At 35.4% G+C, this 17,811-nt stretch overlaps 2 protein-coding genes across 3 annotated transcripts in view; one reads left to right on the top strand and one right to left on the bottom strand.

Annotated features, from left to right (window-relative positions):
• Nucleotides 1-17,811, bottom strand: part of COG5 (component of oligomeric golgi complex 5) — a 173,508-nt gene that overhangs the window by 131,343 nt on the left and 24,354 nt on the right. The gene's annotated exons all lie outside the window — the stretch shown is intronic.
• On the top strand, nt 7,290-13,272 carry GPR22 (G protein-coupled receptor 22). Of its 2 annotated transcripts, none has more exons than XM_059847344.1 (2): nt 7,290-7,659; nt 11,614-13,272. In XM_059847344.1, the coding sequence occupies exon 2, from the start codon at nt 11,639-11,641 to the stop codon at nt 12,938-12,940; it is 1,302 nt and encodes a 433-aa protein (XP_059703327.1). In that variant the 5' UTR covers nt 7,290-7,659; nt 11,614-11,638; the 3' UTR covers nt 12,941-13,272. The 2 variants fall into 2 exon arrangements, with proteins under 2 accessions (XP_059703327.1, XP_059703326.1); XM_059847343.1 differs by lacking the exon at nt 7,290-7,659 and adding an exon at nt 8,680-9,732.

The raw sequence follows: 17,811 nt of genomic DNA, 5'->3' as shown, positions 1-17,811 counted from the left end.
CCCAAAAAACAGCAAATGAAAGCATTTTTCATACAAGCTGTGGTTTGCTTCAGTATTACAGTAAGTGATTTCAAAGACAACAATTATGCAGTGAGGTTAAAAATACTTTAGAAGATGGAAAAAAACTGTAACTATGGTTTAGGCACAAAAATCCTTGATATTTGAGAGCTTCACAGACAAAATTAGTTCTTGATATGCATGCGTATGCATGCATTTTAACTCAGTTTAGGTATTTATTTTAGCTTCTACACCTACAATAGACATGGGTTTTTTTAAAATCCAGAAAATATGAAGGGGTTTATATTTCTCTTTCATTTATCCACTTAAGAAAGTAAGAGGATGTTTTTCAATAATCAATAAAAAATTAAACTATATTATGGATACAAATTATGAAAATGAATGAAACCAAACAACAGAGGAAGAACGAAAATAAACTGAATATGATACCAACACAAATCTAAATTTAGATCAACATGCACATCAATCAAATGAATATTTTTTTTAGTAGAGGAAATGTGAAGCCAACACACTGAACTAAATTAGTTCAATTTCCATGTTATTATGCATTTGTCATTATAGCTTATTAAACTATTTAAACTTCTTTCACATGTCTTTTTATGGCACCACATAAACAGATTTTCTATCAGTTTCCCTGAACAACCTTGTAAAAACAACTGAAGAACCAAGGTGGCAAAGAGGGAACAACTGAGAATCTATCATTTAAAAAATCAGACAAGAAAACGTACTGCATATAATTTTTCAGATTTTGAGAATTTAATTTGTGAAATATCACCACTGTTAGACTGATGAGAACTTCCTACATTTGAAGTGAACACAGAGGCTGACATTATTTTAACTGCTTATATCAGGCATTCACAACAAGGGGGGGAATCTATCTACTGTCCTTATGTTTTATTTTGTTGTCTGAAGAAGGCAAAGTATGTTCCTGTCGCATGCAGAGTTACTGAACTTTGATTTTAAGGGTAGTAAGCCTGCTGGTTCCTTTTCACACACTTTTTGTAGTCTTTCCAAACTGAATCAGCCAAGCCCAGGCAGCTACTTGATTGAGACTGACACATATGAAGTCACCCTTGTGGTAACCCTTACACTGTTGTGTTAGCCTTGAAAAAATTGAAGGGACATGACAGTTGATACCTATTCATGTTGTGTTCACTCTTTACTTATAGGGCAATTAAGATCATAAGATTTGTCTCTTAATTTCAGCTAGAACAATGCTCACTACTAGGCACACCATCTGAACACTTTTTTTAAATTAAGAGACAATGGTACCGCCTTTCTAGTTTACAAAATTACTAGAAACAAAGTCTATCCATGATCTCTGCTGAATAAACAACTCTAGAGAAAATCTTCCTGTTTTCTCATTTTGTTTTAAATTAGCAATTTCACTTAAAGGATATTACAGCAGGAAGGTCTGTAACCAAACCTCTGCATCAGGGGATTGTAACATGACAGCTAGTGCTGCTCCTGCTGCTGCCCATCCTGCATACCTGGCCACTCATGACTTTCATAACAAGGATATCTGACAAAGAGTCCTGAACCAGATCCTAAAGTTTCAACCCTGCATGTTAACTTCAGCTGCCTCCCAATCCAAAGCAACATAATCAGCCAGGCAGAACACTTCCTGACAGGTCTACACTGAGGCTGCTGTGCAATGCACAAACACAGAGCTGCCAGGAGCTGGCACTTGGAGGTGCTGGGCAGCACAACCAACCAACAGTGGGGAACAGCACTGAAAACTTCCTCCAACATACAAAATACCTTCGTGAAAGAAAGGTAAGCAATCCAAGGGGACTTCAAACCACAAGGTAGTATGTCCTCATTCTTCAGCCACACAGCATCAGGACTCCAGCTCCAGAATATTCCAGCTAAACCACTTTGCAACTTCGGGAACAAATGTTCTTTCAGGCACGCTTCCACAAGGCTCACACAATGTGAGCAGGTGCCTTTATTATTTGTATGTTCAAAGCAATACAAAAGATATTATGTCAGAATTCCAAAGCCTTTCCATAATAATGAAAATCCTCACTAAAATTCAGTAACAATTACCAACTTAGAACTAAGAATATTTGACAAAAGCAGAAACCTCTCAGAATAGTCAAAGCACAATTTTAATGAAGGAGAAACCAAATTCATAGCAATATTACAATTTTTAAAGAAAAAATAAAAAATATCTTTAAATTTGTAGTCACTAATTAAAATTTTGCCAAAAACTACTACAACATACAGCACCACTCATTATGAATGTTTATACTAGAGGACAAACCACCTCCATGGAGAAAAGCCAGAGTGAGACTGATGTTATTTAAATTACTGTTAAATTTACCAGCCATACTTCCCTCCTGAGCATAACTGATACTGCTTTGTTTTTTCTTTCTACTAAAATGTTTAAATAATTGTGCAATAATGCACTAGGACCATGATTTACCTGGACTACTTATCCAAATTTATTGTTATGATACAAAAAGGATTACTTCCCTACATGTGAGTGATAGCCAGCAATGGTTTTGCAATTCTTCTTTGCTATCACCTCATTGTGTAAAACTGAAACAAAAAACATGTTTGGTATTAATAGCTAAAGGAAATTCTCTAACTTACACATCTCATAAGTACAGGACCTTCCAGTGCTGAAAAGGTCAATAATTGTTCTAACATGGAATACTACTGAACAAATAACCTATGCCTAATAGTTATACAAACCCAAAGGAATCTTATAAGACATTCTTATTCCATGGCAAAAGTAGTTAATTTTTCCATACTTAAGCTGCTATGCCATCATTAACTCTGAATCTTGAAAATTAATATGTACACATTATATATAAAAATACATAAACATGTAAAATACATATACTATTATATCATATCATTGTTATATTATCTATTCTATCCCTATTTTAAAATACTTGTCTTTGTGCAGCTTCCAAAAGTATTCATCTTTGTAGATACAAGAGGAAGCACAGTGAAACAACATACAATTAATCTGGAAAATCCAGATTTTTCCAGGGATACAATTCTACAGCAGTGGAACCAAGATCAACAATGTCCCATGTGCAGGACTGTTTTCTGTCAAGGGAAACATGAATATTAGAAAAGTGGGAAAAAAACCCCTCACCAAACCCAGCCTAAATAAGTCATTACAAAAATAACAAAACAAAGCAAGATGGCAATCAATAGTAAGGGAGAAAAAGAAATAAACTTTAAGGCTAAGACACCAAATGGAAAATTAATTTTTTGGATGTCAGTCCACACTGCAAAAAAGCAATAATAGCCTTAGAACAGTTCTCTATAAATTAAAGAGATGAGAATAAAGTACTTGAGCCAAAAGAAAGAAAAGACCATGTTACCATCGGAGTCAGAATGGTGCTATCTACAAATTCTAACAAAATTTTTGTCATCTATTCAGCATATCACTCTTAAATAATAATAAAAACCCTTATGACTAGATCTTGTGTATGGGTCAAGAGTCAGCATTTACATAAAAGCATGATACAGCATGATCCAGAGCAGCAAGCAGTAATGTCAGTATCAGGTAGAAAGCAGAACACATTGACAAATTCAGCATAACAAGGGCACATCGGTACAACTCCCACACTCAAACAGCTACTATCCATTGCTTCTTTTCCCTTGATACTATAGAAATTACTGGATTTTCATGAATATTCTAACAAAATTCTTTGCAACTGACTATTGAGGAAACTGAGATACAACAAGGTAAGAAACAATTTTAGATATAGATCACAAACTGCTAGAATAGATACAAATCACAAAATATGCAAAAGAGCTAGGTTAGAATTGGCATGACCCTCCTCAGAGTAGGTAAATGAAAGGTACAGAGGAGCTATCTAGCTGGAATTGTGCAGATGCACCATGTAAATAATGCTGAACAACAATCTCAGGGCAGGATATCCAAAACCACACAATATTCACTTTCTAAAGCAACTTGAGCTCTAAAGACACTATGTGGCACAAAAAAAAAATTGTATGACTTAGGATCTCAAGTCTCTTGCTATTATGAAAACAGATGACATTTTTAGACCTGTGCTCAAGACACAGTAAAATTCTAAATAGTCACTAAATGAGCAACAAGATTCAGACTAGGAAAAAAGATGTGCAGTACAAAGAAAGAAAGTGTTGCTGAAACAGTGAGGATGAAAAAAAGAATAATGCAGAGAACAAGGGGAAGTGAGCAGACGCAGTGTCACAACTGTGCCAATAAAGATCTTCATGAAGATCCACGACATCTGGATGTTAAAATAGTCTGCAGTAGGTTTATGTAAAGTTAAACTCTAAAACACATTAAAAGAATTCTAAAGCTCCAAAAGCAAGGACTCTGATAGAAAAACATCAGAACTGGGTACTTCATTTGGCCCTGCTGGACCTTTCGAGCCTAATGAGTCTTTTTAATCAAACTAAGCTTATTTAAATCACTGCAGTTCAAGAAACTGATTCAAGGTGATCTTATAAACTCAACAGCAGAGCTTTGACCTTCAGTCCTAGGGATGACCTCCCATGGTTAGTGAATGCAGTAACAGTCAATGTTGGGACATTACTTCTCTGTGTAGAAAGTAAGGCAGCGGATAAAAGACGGAAGAGGACCAAAAAATACACTACAACTTGCAAATTTCTGGACTTCCTCCTCTCAGCAAACCAGAAAAATATATTCTCACATACACCTATGACTCCTGAATTGAATTAAGAAGTACTACAGAGGTGTGTGTTATGGCAATTGCCATTATCTCCACCCCTGTGCATCCAGTGTCCTTTACGCGCACATGCCTCTACACCTTTGTGCTCCACTCTCATTCAAGCTCCTGCCTCTCTGCATTTCTTTTCCCCCCACATCAGACCCAGCAGCCTCAACCCTTCACAGCCTATTCTCTGTTACCATCTGGATCTCCCTCTCCCCTTGTGCTGCCATTCTCAATCCTAAGACACTTCATCATCAGCCTCCTGGTTTAGGATTCCTGCTGTTCCCTGATACTTCTACCTTCTCATTACCTTTTCACCCCACTTTTCACTACCCTCAAAGCCAAAATACCAGTCAAATTCTTTCTCCCATCTGTACTGATATAGAAACAGGTATAAGAACAGCACATTTTCTGTTTATGCTGGGTGCCTGCACATGGCTCCTTTTGCCCACTCTTCCCTATCTACCCTTTGAGGATGAAGTCATCTGTTCACACCATCTTAACTAGCATCTGCACAGCAATGGCTTATAAGCATGTCTATCCATCCACCTACTCCTGATTGCCTCCATATGGTACTGCTTCTTTTCCTGATTTTGTCTCCAGAAAACTTAAGCTTAATATATGTTCACAACTCAGCTCCTTATCACTCCTCTCAAACACTTTTTGCAGATAAAACTTCTGCCAATATCACCTCCTGTCATATAGGTAGTCTTTTGTGACCCCTTTGCCTGCATTTGAACCATATATTCATGATATACCCAAAATCCTGTTACAATCTTCCTCCGTGTGTACATCTTTTTCTAACAGAACAGCTCATCCAATACCTCCATCTTTGTTCAGGCACAACTGAAGAATTAGAAAGGGAGATGGAGATTCATCTGTTTAAATTTAGACAGGCTTCCTTACTTATCCTTAGTCATACTGAAAGTGAAGCGAGTAAATCTCTTTAATATATTAGTATTTATGCTTTCATTTCAGGAATCCTCTTTATCACATCACCTTTAAGAGCTATGCTGGTATCGCTGGTTTCAAGCTCTTGGGAGGCAGATGATACAGAGGCAGCTCAAAGGGCTCAATCAGCTGCTACTCAGCATAGCCAGCTGGTACCTAGTGATCTCTGCTCAAAGTTTCTGCAATCTTTATTTACATGGTTTCTGAATGCAAAAGAGTACGGAACGGGAAGCATGCTGGATGGATATGAAGCCATTTTAAAAAATAAATAAAGCATGATGTTACCTAAAGATAAATAATATATTTGATGTCTGGCTGAAAAAAAAAAGTAAAGAAAAGAAATAAAGATATCTGAGTTACACAACTGCATTCTGTATTTGCATTAACACCTAAAAACAGAGGACTCCATCAAAATTTGACCCAAACTACCGTCTCAACATAGTTACTTATGTAAGAACTCTACTTTAACATTTAGTATTTTATCCACCTTACAAAAAAACCTTAAAAATCTTTTAAATCATGGTGAAAAAAAGCCCCACACTCATTTGAGATTATAAACTACCTATAGGACATTTTATACTCAGATATTCTTAAACTATTTGTTTCAGCAAAACAATTTTGAAAAATATTATTTTGGGGTTTATACTGAAATGATGTCCAAGGTTTATTTAGCACCAGTACTAATTAAAACAAGTATTGTGCTACACTTCTCATTACATGGTTGCGAGCATTGCTTATACTGATAGAGCAGATTCAGAAATAGGTGACAAAACAAAAAGTGAAAACAAAGACATCCCTTACAAAGTGAAGGTCAAGAACAGCATGCAAGAAAGACATCCTTACAAAAACCTGTCAAGTCTCTAGCAAAATTCATGTGGAACACGCAAGTTTTTTTAGAAGTTTACATTTCACCAAAATTAATAACGTCCACAACTATACATACATTGTACATAGTGATGGATCCTAAAAATAATTTTTTTCTGATCATGAATCAACCAAATTATCACGTCTGAATAATTATCAGGGACTGAATAATCTCGGTGCATCCTAGCATAAATTTTCCTAATATACATGTGGGTATCAAGTTATCCTGAATGTAACTTATTGCTACAAAACCTAGATGACCACTTGCATGTAAACAGGCACGGGGAAATTCAGCATGGCTTAAAGAGGCAGTATTATTTCAGAATGTTCTTAAGACAAGAAAAATCAAGCAACCAAAACAAATAAACAAACAAAAAATCAAACAAAAAACTCAAACACCTAAAAGGCTCAGAAATGGAAAGTAGGCAAATATAGACTGTAGTAAGCTTTTAAAGTAATAACCATTTAATCCCTTTTTTTTTCCCTCAGTGCCATGTGGTTTCCAGTGTACACAAAGTAAAGAGTGAAAAGGTAAAAATAAAACAGGCATACCCTTAATATATTCCAGAATTCATAAATCATTTGTAAATTTAGTCCTTTTATAAAAGAATCCTTATATAAATTGGGGGGAGGGAGGGCATCAATCCCATATATGAAGCACAATTAAAGCCCAACATCACTGACCAATCAAAATTAGTGAATGCACTGCATCTCTCTGCAGTGAGGAGAAGCGACAAGGTAGGCTGTCATTCTGCAAAAGCTGCCCATCGCAAGCTTTCCTCACAGAAGCACTGCTCTTCTTTTTTAGAAAGCCTGAATCTCAGTGGTGTCTCTGGAGACAAGAAGCCTTCAGTATGTTAAATTACTTTCATTATGTATTTTCAGATGCTTATTGATTCTACGGTAGGAAGAGTGGGAGACTGCAGCAGCCTGTAAACCAGAACTAAAGCAATTGTATACATGAGCAGTATGCTGAAACAATGGCACAGTACAGGCACAAATTTTCATTAAGGTCATTTTTTGAAGATATGCTTATTACCCTCTTTCCCTTCTACTCTGCTAACAAGTGAACAAAATGAATCCCTCCAACCTGGAACTGCTTCACCTGCATCGAGAATTTACCAAATCTTTAGTGGAGGTAAGACCTGTTCCTTATTATGATATGCAGAATAAGCAACATTAAACCAAATTAAAAATTGGAGAAAAAAGGCAAGAGATCAGATTCAACTTATATTAAGCAGTAATATATTATTATATTTGAGACCAGGAAATATTTAAATGCTATTTCCCCTTCCTCATTAAAAATATAATGATAGAAAAATGTTATTCTGTATGAAAGTCTTATAGAATATTAAGAACCTGTTTTGTTTGTGCAACATGAAGATAGTACAGTTTAAGCTCATACAGTACTGGGGAAAACAACCACATAAAGCAACCGGGAATATGCTTTTCCTCCCTCAGCAGTATTTCCAAATATTGGCAGTTAAATATGTTTCAGATTTATTCAGTTACTCTTCGAAGGATCAGACAGTCTGTAATTAGTGCATACTTATTGCTTTATGAAGGTTGGCTCATATGACTAATCTCCGATTGCTCAAGAAATCCCCCTTTTTTGTTGTTTTTTTTTAAAAAACTTATTTCTTTCGTTATCCTGTACATACAAGCCATTTATTAGAAGCATGGATTTGCTAAACATCTATTTCAAGAAAGGAAAGTATAACAGTGTGCAAATTAAACAAAAGCGTATTTTTTAAAAGGCTCATTAACTCTGATCAGTTTCTCATTAAAAGACAAGAGAGTTGTATGTATAAACTACCTGCTCACCAGAGCTATAAAACTACATTTTCTAGCTTTAGTCACAGACACTCTGCATCCAACAATTATTGCTTCTAGCCGGGATTTTTTGTAACCTATACTACCTGGAGAACAGGAAACTTGTCCAAAAAACCTAAATTCATGTAAGCTGACAGAAGAATATGATTTTACTAGCAAATAGAGAGCAGGCAAACTGATTTTCTATGTAATTTATACGGTCCAATTTTAGAGATCCTTTATTCATTAAATAAGTGATATTAGAAAATACATTCTTGCATTACTTTATTTTTTGAAATTATAAGCCCTACTTTTAACCTTTTTTTTCCTCCCCTTCACAAGGGCATGCAGCAACTAATTCAGTTTTACTACTGACAATATGAAGAATGCAGTTGACCGGGTATCTTTGTAGCTGTATGACCTACGAGCAGCAGGATGCATCCCTAAAATGTATTCTTAAGACATAAAGGAATTAAAAACAAAACATGGAATACACTTGCATTACCATTTACGTGCATGACACTTCAACAATATACACGGAAGACTAACACATCTGCTCAGATTTTCATTAAAAGAAGAGTGCAATGATTGATTCTTAAAATGGGGAGCATTTCTTAAAGAGGGATTTATAATTTAAAACCAGAATTGTGGAAACTACTGATGCATGAAGAGACAATGAAACATGAAATCCCAAAAGGAGAATATGCATACTTCATCAGCAAGCTGAATAAAGGTTTAACCAAGCTTTTTCTATACTACTCATTAAATAACTTACTTGTCATAATGACTAATGGATATTTTTCTCTCAATTTTATGATGTTATGTATTCTCCTTAAACCAAAATAAACCAAATTAGGTAACCCATGGTTACCCTCAAAGCACATGAACTGGATTTTATGATGTATAGCAACTTCTTTTACTAAGCCATCACTCAAAAGTAATGAGCAGGAATATTACAGAAAGAAATACGCAACCATAAACTAAGGATGTCTACACACACTCTGAAAACAGAGATCAGAAAATATTATTCTTTAAACCTGGAAAATAAAAACAGGCTTCTACAAAATGCAACAGGGGAAGGAAATTAACATCACTTAAAAGAAGGTTTATTTGTTATTGCTGACTTGAAACTCAGAACAGACACACAGAATATGCCCTGGTCTGTAGAAGTATCTGAGGCAATTAAGAAGTCCCCATGTTTAATCAGAACTTTTTGCTGCTGAACTGCAGGAACAAAAAAAAGGAAAACAAACAAAACCTGCAAGAAATGAAATAAGAGCTCAGCTACCACTTGATTTCCAGGTTACAGTGCATGTCAGAAATCTCTCAGTGACACCATGTGTCAGTTTCTGCCAAGCTGCTGCCACGCTGTGCCAGGCCCCTGAGGCACAGAGAACAGGTAGGTGCCCCGTGCTGCCCGCGCGGCGCTGGGTGAACGAGCTCCTGTCCACACAGCTCTGCCTCCTGAAACCCAGGCAATGCACCCAGGAGGTGATGCTTAATCTATTCATGGCGACCTAGCACATCTGAGGTTTTCTGTTTTCACAAATCCTCGGTTGCTGTAATGTTAGGGTGAGACTGTCATTTGTTTTAGCAGATCTGCTTTTGATTTCTTCCTGGCTTTTGCTAATACAAAAGAACTTCATTTATTCAACAATGCATTTGGAATGGTTTCTTGAAACCCATTCACAGCCAGGACAGCATGCAAAAGGAGATCATATCCCTGAGGGTTAATGTAAGACAGATAGAGGTTGCCTAAATTAGAAATGAAACAAAGCTTTTGAAATATTTCTTGTTTCATTTCACACCTGAGAGTAATACGTTCTAATTTACATCTTTTTTATTTAAGAGGTACATGTGAAATAGCTGTTGAATACCAAGAATTTTCATCATACAATTTGCAATTAATAGTATTGTTCAACTGAAGCTTTTCAGAACTGCAGATGAAATCCATTTGCATACTGTATCCCAAGTGTGCTTAATTCATACTTTCATTTTAAAAGAGCTCAGTTTTGTTCACCTTAGTGCTATCCATTTTAATGTATTCAGAACAGAACAAAGGTCGACATTCAAATTTATTTTCATGCCAAATATGTCCCCTCTTAAATTTAACGCTACCTAGAAAAAAACCCCTCCAGTATCATAACAAGACATTGAATAACCTCTCTCTTATGTATTCAATCAATTACAAACTCAAGAGCTGAGTGACAATATAAATCATACAAACATCAGGTATTACATGCAAATGCTATATGTAGAACTTACCTGCATGTGTAAAACTAAGCAGATGAAACACAAAATAAAAAATCTGCTAGATAAAATAAATACCTTTTTGATCCTTACTTATTCCTAAGAGAAACATGCTATGTATGTAAATCTGTTTGGTTTAATTGCAGTTTGTATTAAAAAAAAAAACCAAACCAAAATCCAAACCTGAAAGAGACAATTTTCTTTTTAAATATTATTTCCTGAAATTATTCCCTTTAATATATTCTGGAATAAAATCTAATACTCTTCCATTCCATGTAGGCATAGATTTCTTGAAGAAATTGAAAATTCAAATCAGAAAAAGGAAATGTAGTATTTTGCAATAAACTCAATTTCCCAAACCCACGTAAGTTTTGCATTTGAAATTATATATACTTATAGACACATAGATGCACAAAAGATTAATGAACAGAAAGGCTTAAAGAAAATGAACAGAAGGTTTAAACTCTGTAAAGATCTGGTGAATTACAGAACATCACATTTCAGTCCACAGCACTACTGTAAACCTTACAAGAAAGAGGTGGATAAATTGCCATAAATAATTTAAACACCTTTTTATGATACATAAGCAACAGTGCTCCATGTTCCTATCACTTCTTTTTCCACAAGAGCTTTTTAAAATGATCTTGATCACTAATTTGTTAATACGTAACATGATTCTTCTAAAATGACCCTCAAAGCAATACAAAGGCTATGCACAAAGTATGGTTTATTCAACAAATGAGCCCTTTGTGAAAAACCACATCACTATAAACAAAGGCTTGCCTCCCTAAGTGGAGGCTTTTCACTATTTTTTCTTTCTTCAAACAAATCCTGCTTTCTTTCAAAAGGCAAAGACCTTATTCTAGATCTTCAGGCTTTTGAGTCCATGCCAATTAAAGCTCTAAATATACTGTAAATGAAGAGTTTGGTAAGAATATTGCTTTTCCCCCCTCCTCCTTCCCCAGCATTTATCTCCAATAAGTGTTAAAAAAAGAAATCAAATAGTTCCATATTTTATTTCACCTTTCAGGAGAAAAACCAGCTGCAACAAAAGAATGTGTTTGTCCCCCATTCTGGAAGTCAACATGCAGTCCGAATCTAACATTACAGTTCGAGATGCCATTGATGACATCGATACCAACATGTACCAACCACTGTCATATCCATTAAGCTTTCAAGTTTCTCTCACTGGATTTTTGATGTTAGAAATTGTTTTGGGACTTGGCAGCAACCTCACCGTTCTGGTACTTTACTGTATGAAATCCAACTTAATCAATTCTGTCAGTAACATAATTACAATGAACCTTCATGTACTTGATGTAATAATTTGTGTGGGATGTATTCCTCTAACTATAGTTATCCTTCTGCTTTCACTGGAGAGTAACACTGCTCTCATCTGCTGCTTCCATGAGGCTTGTGTCTCTTTTGCAAGCGTTTCAACCGCAATCAACGTCTTCGCTATCACGCTGGACCGATACGACATCTCCGTAAAACCTGCTAATCGAATCCTGACCATGGGAAGGGCTGTGATATTAATGACATCAATATGGATCATTTCACTTTTTTCCTTCCTGATTCCTTTCATTGAAGTCAACTTTTTCAGTCTTCAAAGTGCAAGTACTTGGGAAAATAAGACACTTCTGTGCGTGAGTACAAACGAGTACCACACTGAACTAGGAATGTACTACCACATTCTCGTTCAGATCCCAATATTTTTCTTCACTGTTATAGTAATGCTAATTACATACACCAAAATACTCCAGGCCCTAAATATTCGGATTGGTACAAGATTTACAACGGGACAAAAGAAGAAAAACAGAAAGAAAAAAACTATTTCTTTGACCACGCAGCACGAGACTACGGATGTGTCCCACAGCGGTGCAGGAAAAAATGTTGTCTTTGGTGTAAGGACTTCCGTGTCCGTCATAATTGCCCTGCGCCGAGCTGTAAAACGGCACCGGGAGCGACGAGAACGGCAAAAGAGAGTCTTCAGAATGTCCCTTCTGATTATCTCAACGTTCCTTCTCTGCTGGACACCCATCTCTGTTTTAAACACCACTATCCTATGTTTGGGCCCAAGTGACCTTTTGGTAAAGTTGAGATTATGTTTTCTAGTAATGGCATACGGAACGACTATATTTCACCCTCTACTTTACGCATTCACGAGGCAAAAGTTTCAGAAAGTTCTGAAAAGTAAGATGAAAAAGCGAGTTGTTTCAATAGTGGAAGCAGATCCCATGCCAAATAACGCTGTAATACACAACTCATGGATAGAGCCTAAAAGGAACAAAAAGATTACCTTTGAAGACAGCGAAGTAAGACAGAAATGTTTAGTACCTCAGGTTGTCACTGACTAGATTTCAGTATTCACCAAAACACATCAAACGGAATATTTGAACAAATTGTAAAAAAAAATACTGCCAAATAAGAAAAACTTTTTTAACTATTGGCGAGACTGTATATTTTCAATATATATGTTAAATAGAGTAGGTCTTGTATATTCAATTTCTTCATTATGTAAGATATATGTTGCATGGCTGTTTGTTAGCGTAACACCATGTGTATATTTGTCAAAAATATTCAAGTCCTCTTTTTTTAGAAAATAAATAGCCTTAAAGAAGTGCAAACTTTTAAAAATATTTGTATGGCTCAGTTTCTCTGTAAATATAAAATAATTTTTAAGCAAAAATTGCACTTGGGAATACTTTTCTGTAGCACAAATTCACCATTTTGTATGATATGGTGTTTTAAAATTTAATTCATAAACAATACTGATCAGAGTATTCTGAATATTATGCAACTACAACCTGGATGTGTTTTGACCTCATATTTAGATATCCCACTTATTTCAATCTTCTCCAGCATGCAGCTACCATGCACAGAAAAAGCCATTTACATTATAGCCTTCAGTTAATGGTGCAGAAACTTTTGATATGGGGAAAAAAAATCATGCTGGTCCAAAAATTGACAGTACTCTTAAGAAAAATAAGAAGTTTTGCATATACAATCTCAGATCCACAAATTCTACATGGAAAATACACAACTTTGAATAATTACAAAGGACAGGGCAGGGGTAAAAGGCTAAATGAAGGAAAAAAGCATGGATGAGAAAATTATTTGGCTAATGCTATAAGACAACCAACCGAGTCAATCCTGTTCAAAGGCTTAGATTTTTCACACTGACCTGTAGTGTGACACAAGGACCTTTCATACAGGAATTTTTCATTCATACCATCTATCTACACAGATATGATTGTTAAATGCCTCAGCTAAAGTAGATTTTTTTCCCCTGCCCTTGATAACTTCATTATTTTCCACTGTGTTCAGCTCTAGCCATGCAATTGCCTTGTCACAAACCAATCACCAATACTGCCAGCTACCGCATTCCTGCATTTCCTAGGCAGCCATGGCATACCTTTGTTCTACATTGTCTTCTTCAATTTCATCTTAAACATGCATTGAAGTATCAAGAAGCCTTATGAAGTTATCATCATCCACAGCACTGTAAGCAAGAATTGAGATATTTATCCAAACATAAGTTTGTCAAGTTGTTTGCACCGTGCCATGCTTTAAAATTTAATTTCAATGAAACCCTGGTGGGGAGGGGGAAACAAAACAAAAAGCTGCAAAATCAATGAGCATGATTTCACTCCTCTTGTTACATAAAGTGATCAGTGTGTCACCAGCTACCAGTATATTTAAAATGCTAATTCTCAATAACTACTATCTTATATAAAAAAGCAGATCATACCCTTGAATACAAGAGCTAGTTTGACTAAAACATTACATAAAAAATTAGGATTTCTAAAGCACTTTTCTGAAGTTGTGTATAAAAAAAGGCGCAGTTTTAAGGGAACAAAAAGTTCTTTCCCACCACATAGCTAAATTATTAATCATGTGTGTATTGCCAAAACTGGTTTTGTGCTTAAAAAAAAATTACCTGTAATGTACTTAGTTTACTTGAGCTCATGCCATAGCTTACCAGAACCGAAGACTCAAAATATAGTACTACAGCTCCATATTCCACAAACAATAGCAATTTATAATCATGCAAATTCTACCTAGAAATGTTATTATCTGACTGATGTGAAATTATTTGAAATTACTGTGTAACATATATTCAAACATACTTTCATATTTTTACTGGGGTTTTTTGTGGAAACTGGCCCAAAAATACCTAAATTCAACTGCATTTAAAGCATTTTTTTATCCAAGTTATCTCTGATTTCCTACAAGATTTGAAATCCTACATCTTAATTGAGAGGCTGAAGAGAGAAGTAAATGTAACAATCTCTGGTTTTTTTGGTTTTTTTTTTGTTTGTTTTTTTTTTTTGTTTTTTTTTTTTAATCCCATATCCTCTATACTTACCATTTAAAAAAATCTTTTGGGAATAATTTCTGAAAAGAAATGCACCCAAAATATTTGAGCAGAAAACTATTATTTTTTCTTTTTTGTACCCCTTCTTCATTTCCCTTTCTAGCTATCCTCTGTATTTTGAACACTAGAAGCAGGAGAAGCTGGGATGTGTAGGGTTAATATAATAACATGATTTCAGTGATTACTAATCTTCCAGTAAAGCATTCTTAAATGAAAGATACTACTCATTCATTTAAAAAGAAGGAAAGGAGAAATGATAATGAACAGATTAATAAGTCTACATCATGTCCTTATCTGAAAAAAGCATTTAGAAAAGCTTTCAGACTTGAAAGGTTTCTTGACAACATAACCTTACTTCTTAAAATTAAATAAAACCTCAAGAATTACACATTTAGTGTTAAAAGCTCATTCATTAGAAAATCAGATGCAGTGAAGCAGCACTTCATAACAGAGAAAGAGCAGCCTAGGAATTGCCCAAAGAGATTAAGCCCAGTTTTAAAGGCTGTGTCGATCACACTCATTGATTGCCTTTACGAATATAAGCAGCTTCATTTTTACTATTCTTCATCTTCAATAAATTTTTAAAAAGGGGACTTATACATTGGAGTACACTTTGAGGGCTGCAGAAGAAAATTCTACATACAGCAGGAAGGAATACAAGTAAGAATATGTGCCATCCTACATATACCCAGAAGCCATCATAAAACAGAACCATACATTATGGCATGACAAATTTAACACAGGACAAAATCAAAAGTAAATTGTGAAGACACACTACATATCCTACAGACACAAGAGGATTTCAGGAGTGATATGACGGTGTGGGTGCTTGACAGATAGACTAAAACAGAATGCAAAGAGGCAGCATCGCTGAAGAAAAAAGGGCAAATTCATGCCATAGTATTGTACAATAAGAAGCCCACTACATTCTTTAAAATGATCTCACCACAGTGAATCATTAGTTCAATTACATTTCACACCACTCAGCCTAAGGCAAGCAGAATTGTACAGGACGCCAAAAATATTAATTCCAGCAAACACATCTCAGAAACACAAGCAAGCACTGCCAGTTTCCACACGTTCTCTGTCTCTAAAGTATTAGCTGGTATCTGACTATGTTGTTTTTTTTAACTGTAAATGCATTTCCATTCAATTTTACATTGTAAAATGAGGTTATCCCACACGAAAAACACCAAAATAAGCAAAGTGCAGTGCCAGGATCTATTAGGATATTCAAGAAGCATACCTTCACACACTAGTACATCACAAACCTGTGAAACTGAAATGTAAATACATCACAAACATCTAGTTTCTAGTACACAACAATTTTTATAGATTACAAGGCATGTAATCCACACATGGTCAGAAGTTCTGTTTACTTTATTAGTGCCAAGGGAATAGCAGTCACTTCTCTACTTTCTAAATATATCAGATTAAAAATGTATGCAGCTGGATACACACCAGATCAATTCACCTCTCTTCCTTCATTGTTACATAAATACACACATGTATGTCATACATAATTATTATTTATTTGTATATACCAAAAAGGGGGTTTAACATCAGCATCTATTTTTTATTTATATGAAGGAGGTTTGGTGAGAGTATCATTGAAGTGACTGACAGGCACTATGTCCCACCACACATAAATTTAAACATCCTATCTTCCCCACCCTTGTTGGATTTTTTTCCATTTAAAATTAAATAGTACAATGAAAGGCTACAGAATTTGCCCAGGCAGAAGAACAAAATTTCCATTGTGTTAACCATTAAATATACTATATTGCAGCACTTCTTTTTAAAGCGATGTATGTGCTAACCATCAAACTTCTTTGATAGCTGAATATTCTAGACTTATGTTTGTTTCCTACGAAAAAAGTTTCAGTTGCCAATTGCCATCAAACTCTTTTGAAAGGAGAGAATACAGCATTCTTTAGCAAAGTTTCAGTGCAGTATTAAAAAAATCTAGAATATGCTAAATTACTCTTCTGTTACCCATTATTCAGACAAAATACCTCCAACATACAGCTAAGAACAATCAGCTTCTGTCTTAAAATTTTCCAGCCTTATAAGAGCCAAATTCCACTCCTACTTCACACATTCTGCCATTATATCACTGAATTTAGTTGTCTTACACCGAGAGGAAAGAAGAATCTGACTCTGTAATTACCATCTCCTTTTTCTACTTCATAGAACACTTGTGCAATTCAAGAAGCAAAATGAAATCCAGGGTTTGGGTTTTGTTTTGGTGGGGGAAGGTAAAAAAAAAAAAAAAAAAAGGAAAAAAACCACATACTAACAGGAAAATCAGAATCACTCAGAGCCAGTAAGTGTTAAAGAAGGATGTGAAGAAGGTGAAGAGTACAGGTCCAGTGGAAAAGGGCAGAAGGCAGAAGGAAGCACGCTAAGGCAGCTACAGCCATCAGGACCACAGAAAGGCAGAGGCCAACATGCACTTGCTGTGGGAAAAATGCTAACTTTAATTTTTAGGTTGTAACAGCCAAAAAAATAAGAACTTGTCTTTGAATCATTGAGTGTGATATGTGGTTGTGCCAAAATTACTGGGAGGAGAGGGGGGAGCAAGATTAATAGCAATTCCAGAAAAGGCTTTTGATTTCACAAAGCATACACAGAACAACCGACAAACCAAAAGCATGCACAATTCTATTACCTCTTTTCCTACAGATAAAGTACAAATTACACACAGAGTACAAGCATTACAAGAAAAGACCTGAAAGGTTAAGCATGTGCTCCCAGTGATACATTTTAAAATATGCTATTGAATTTTCCTTTAGCCAGTCAGATAACTTCAGTTCAGCTGGATGCTTAGAGTGTTTCACTACCACAGTA

Source organism: Haemorhous mexicanus, chromosome 5 (assembly GCF_027477595.1).
Source record: "Haemorhous mexicanus isolate bHaeMex1 chromosome 5, bHaeMex1.pri, whole genome shotgun sequence".
Taxonomy (NCBI): Eukaryota; Metazoa; Chordata; class Aves; order Passeriformes; family Fringillidae; genus Haemorhous; species Haemorhous mexicanus.
Note: the sequence above shows the minus strand (reverse complement) of the source record. Positions and strands in the feature narration are given on the sequence as shown.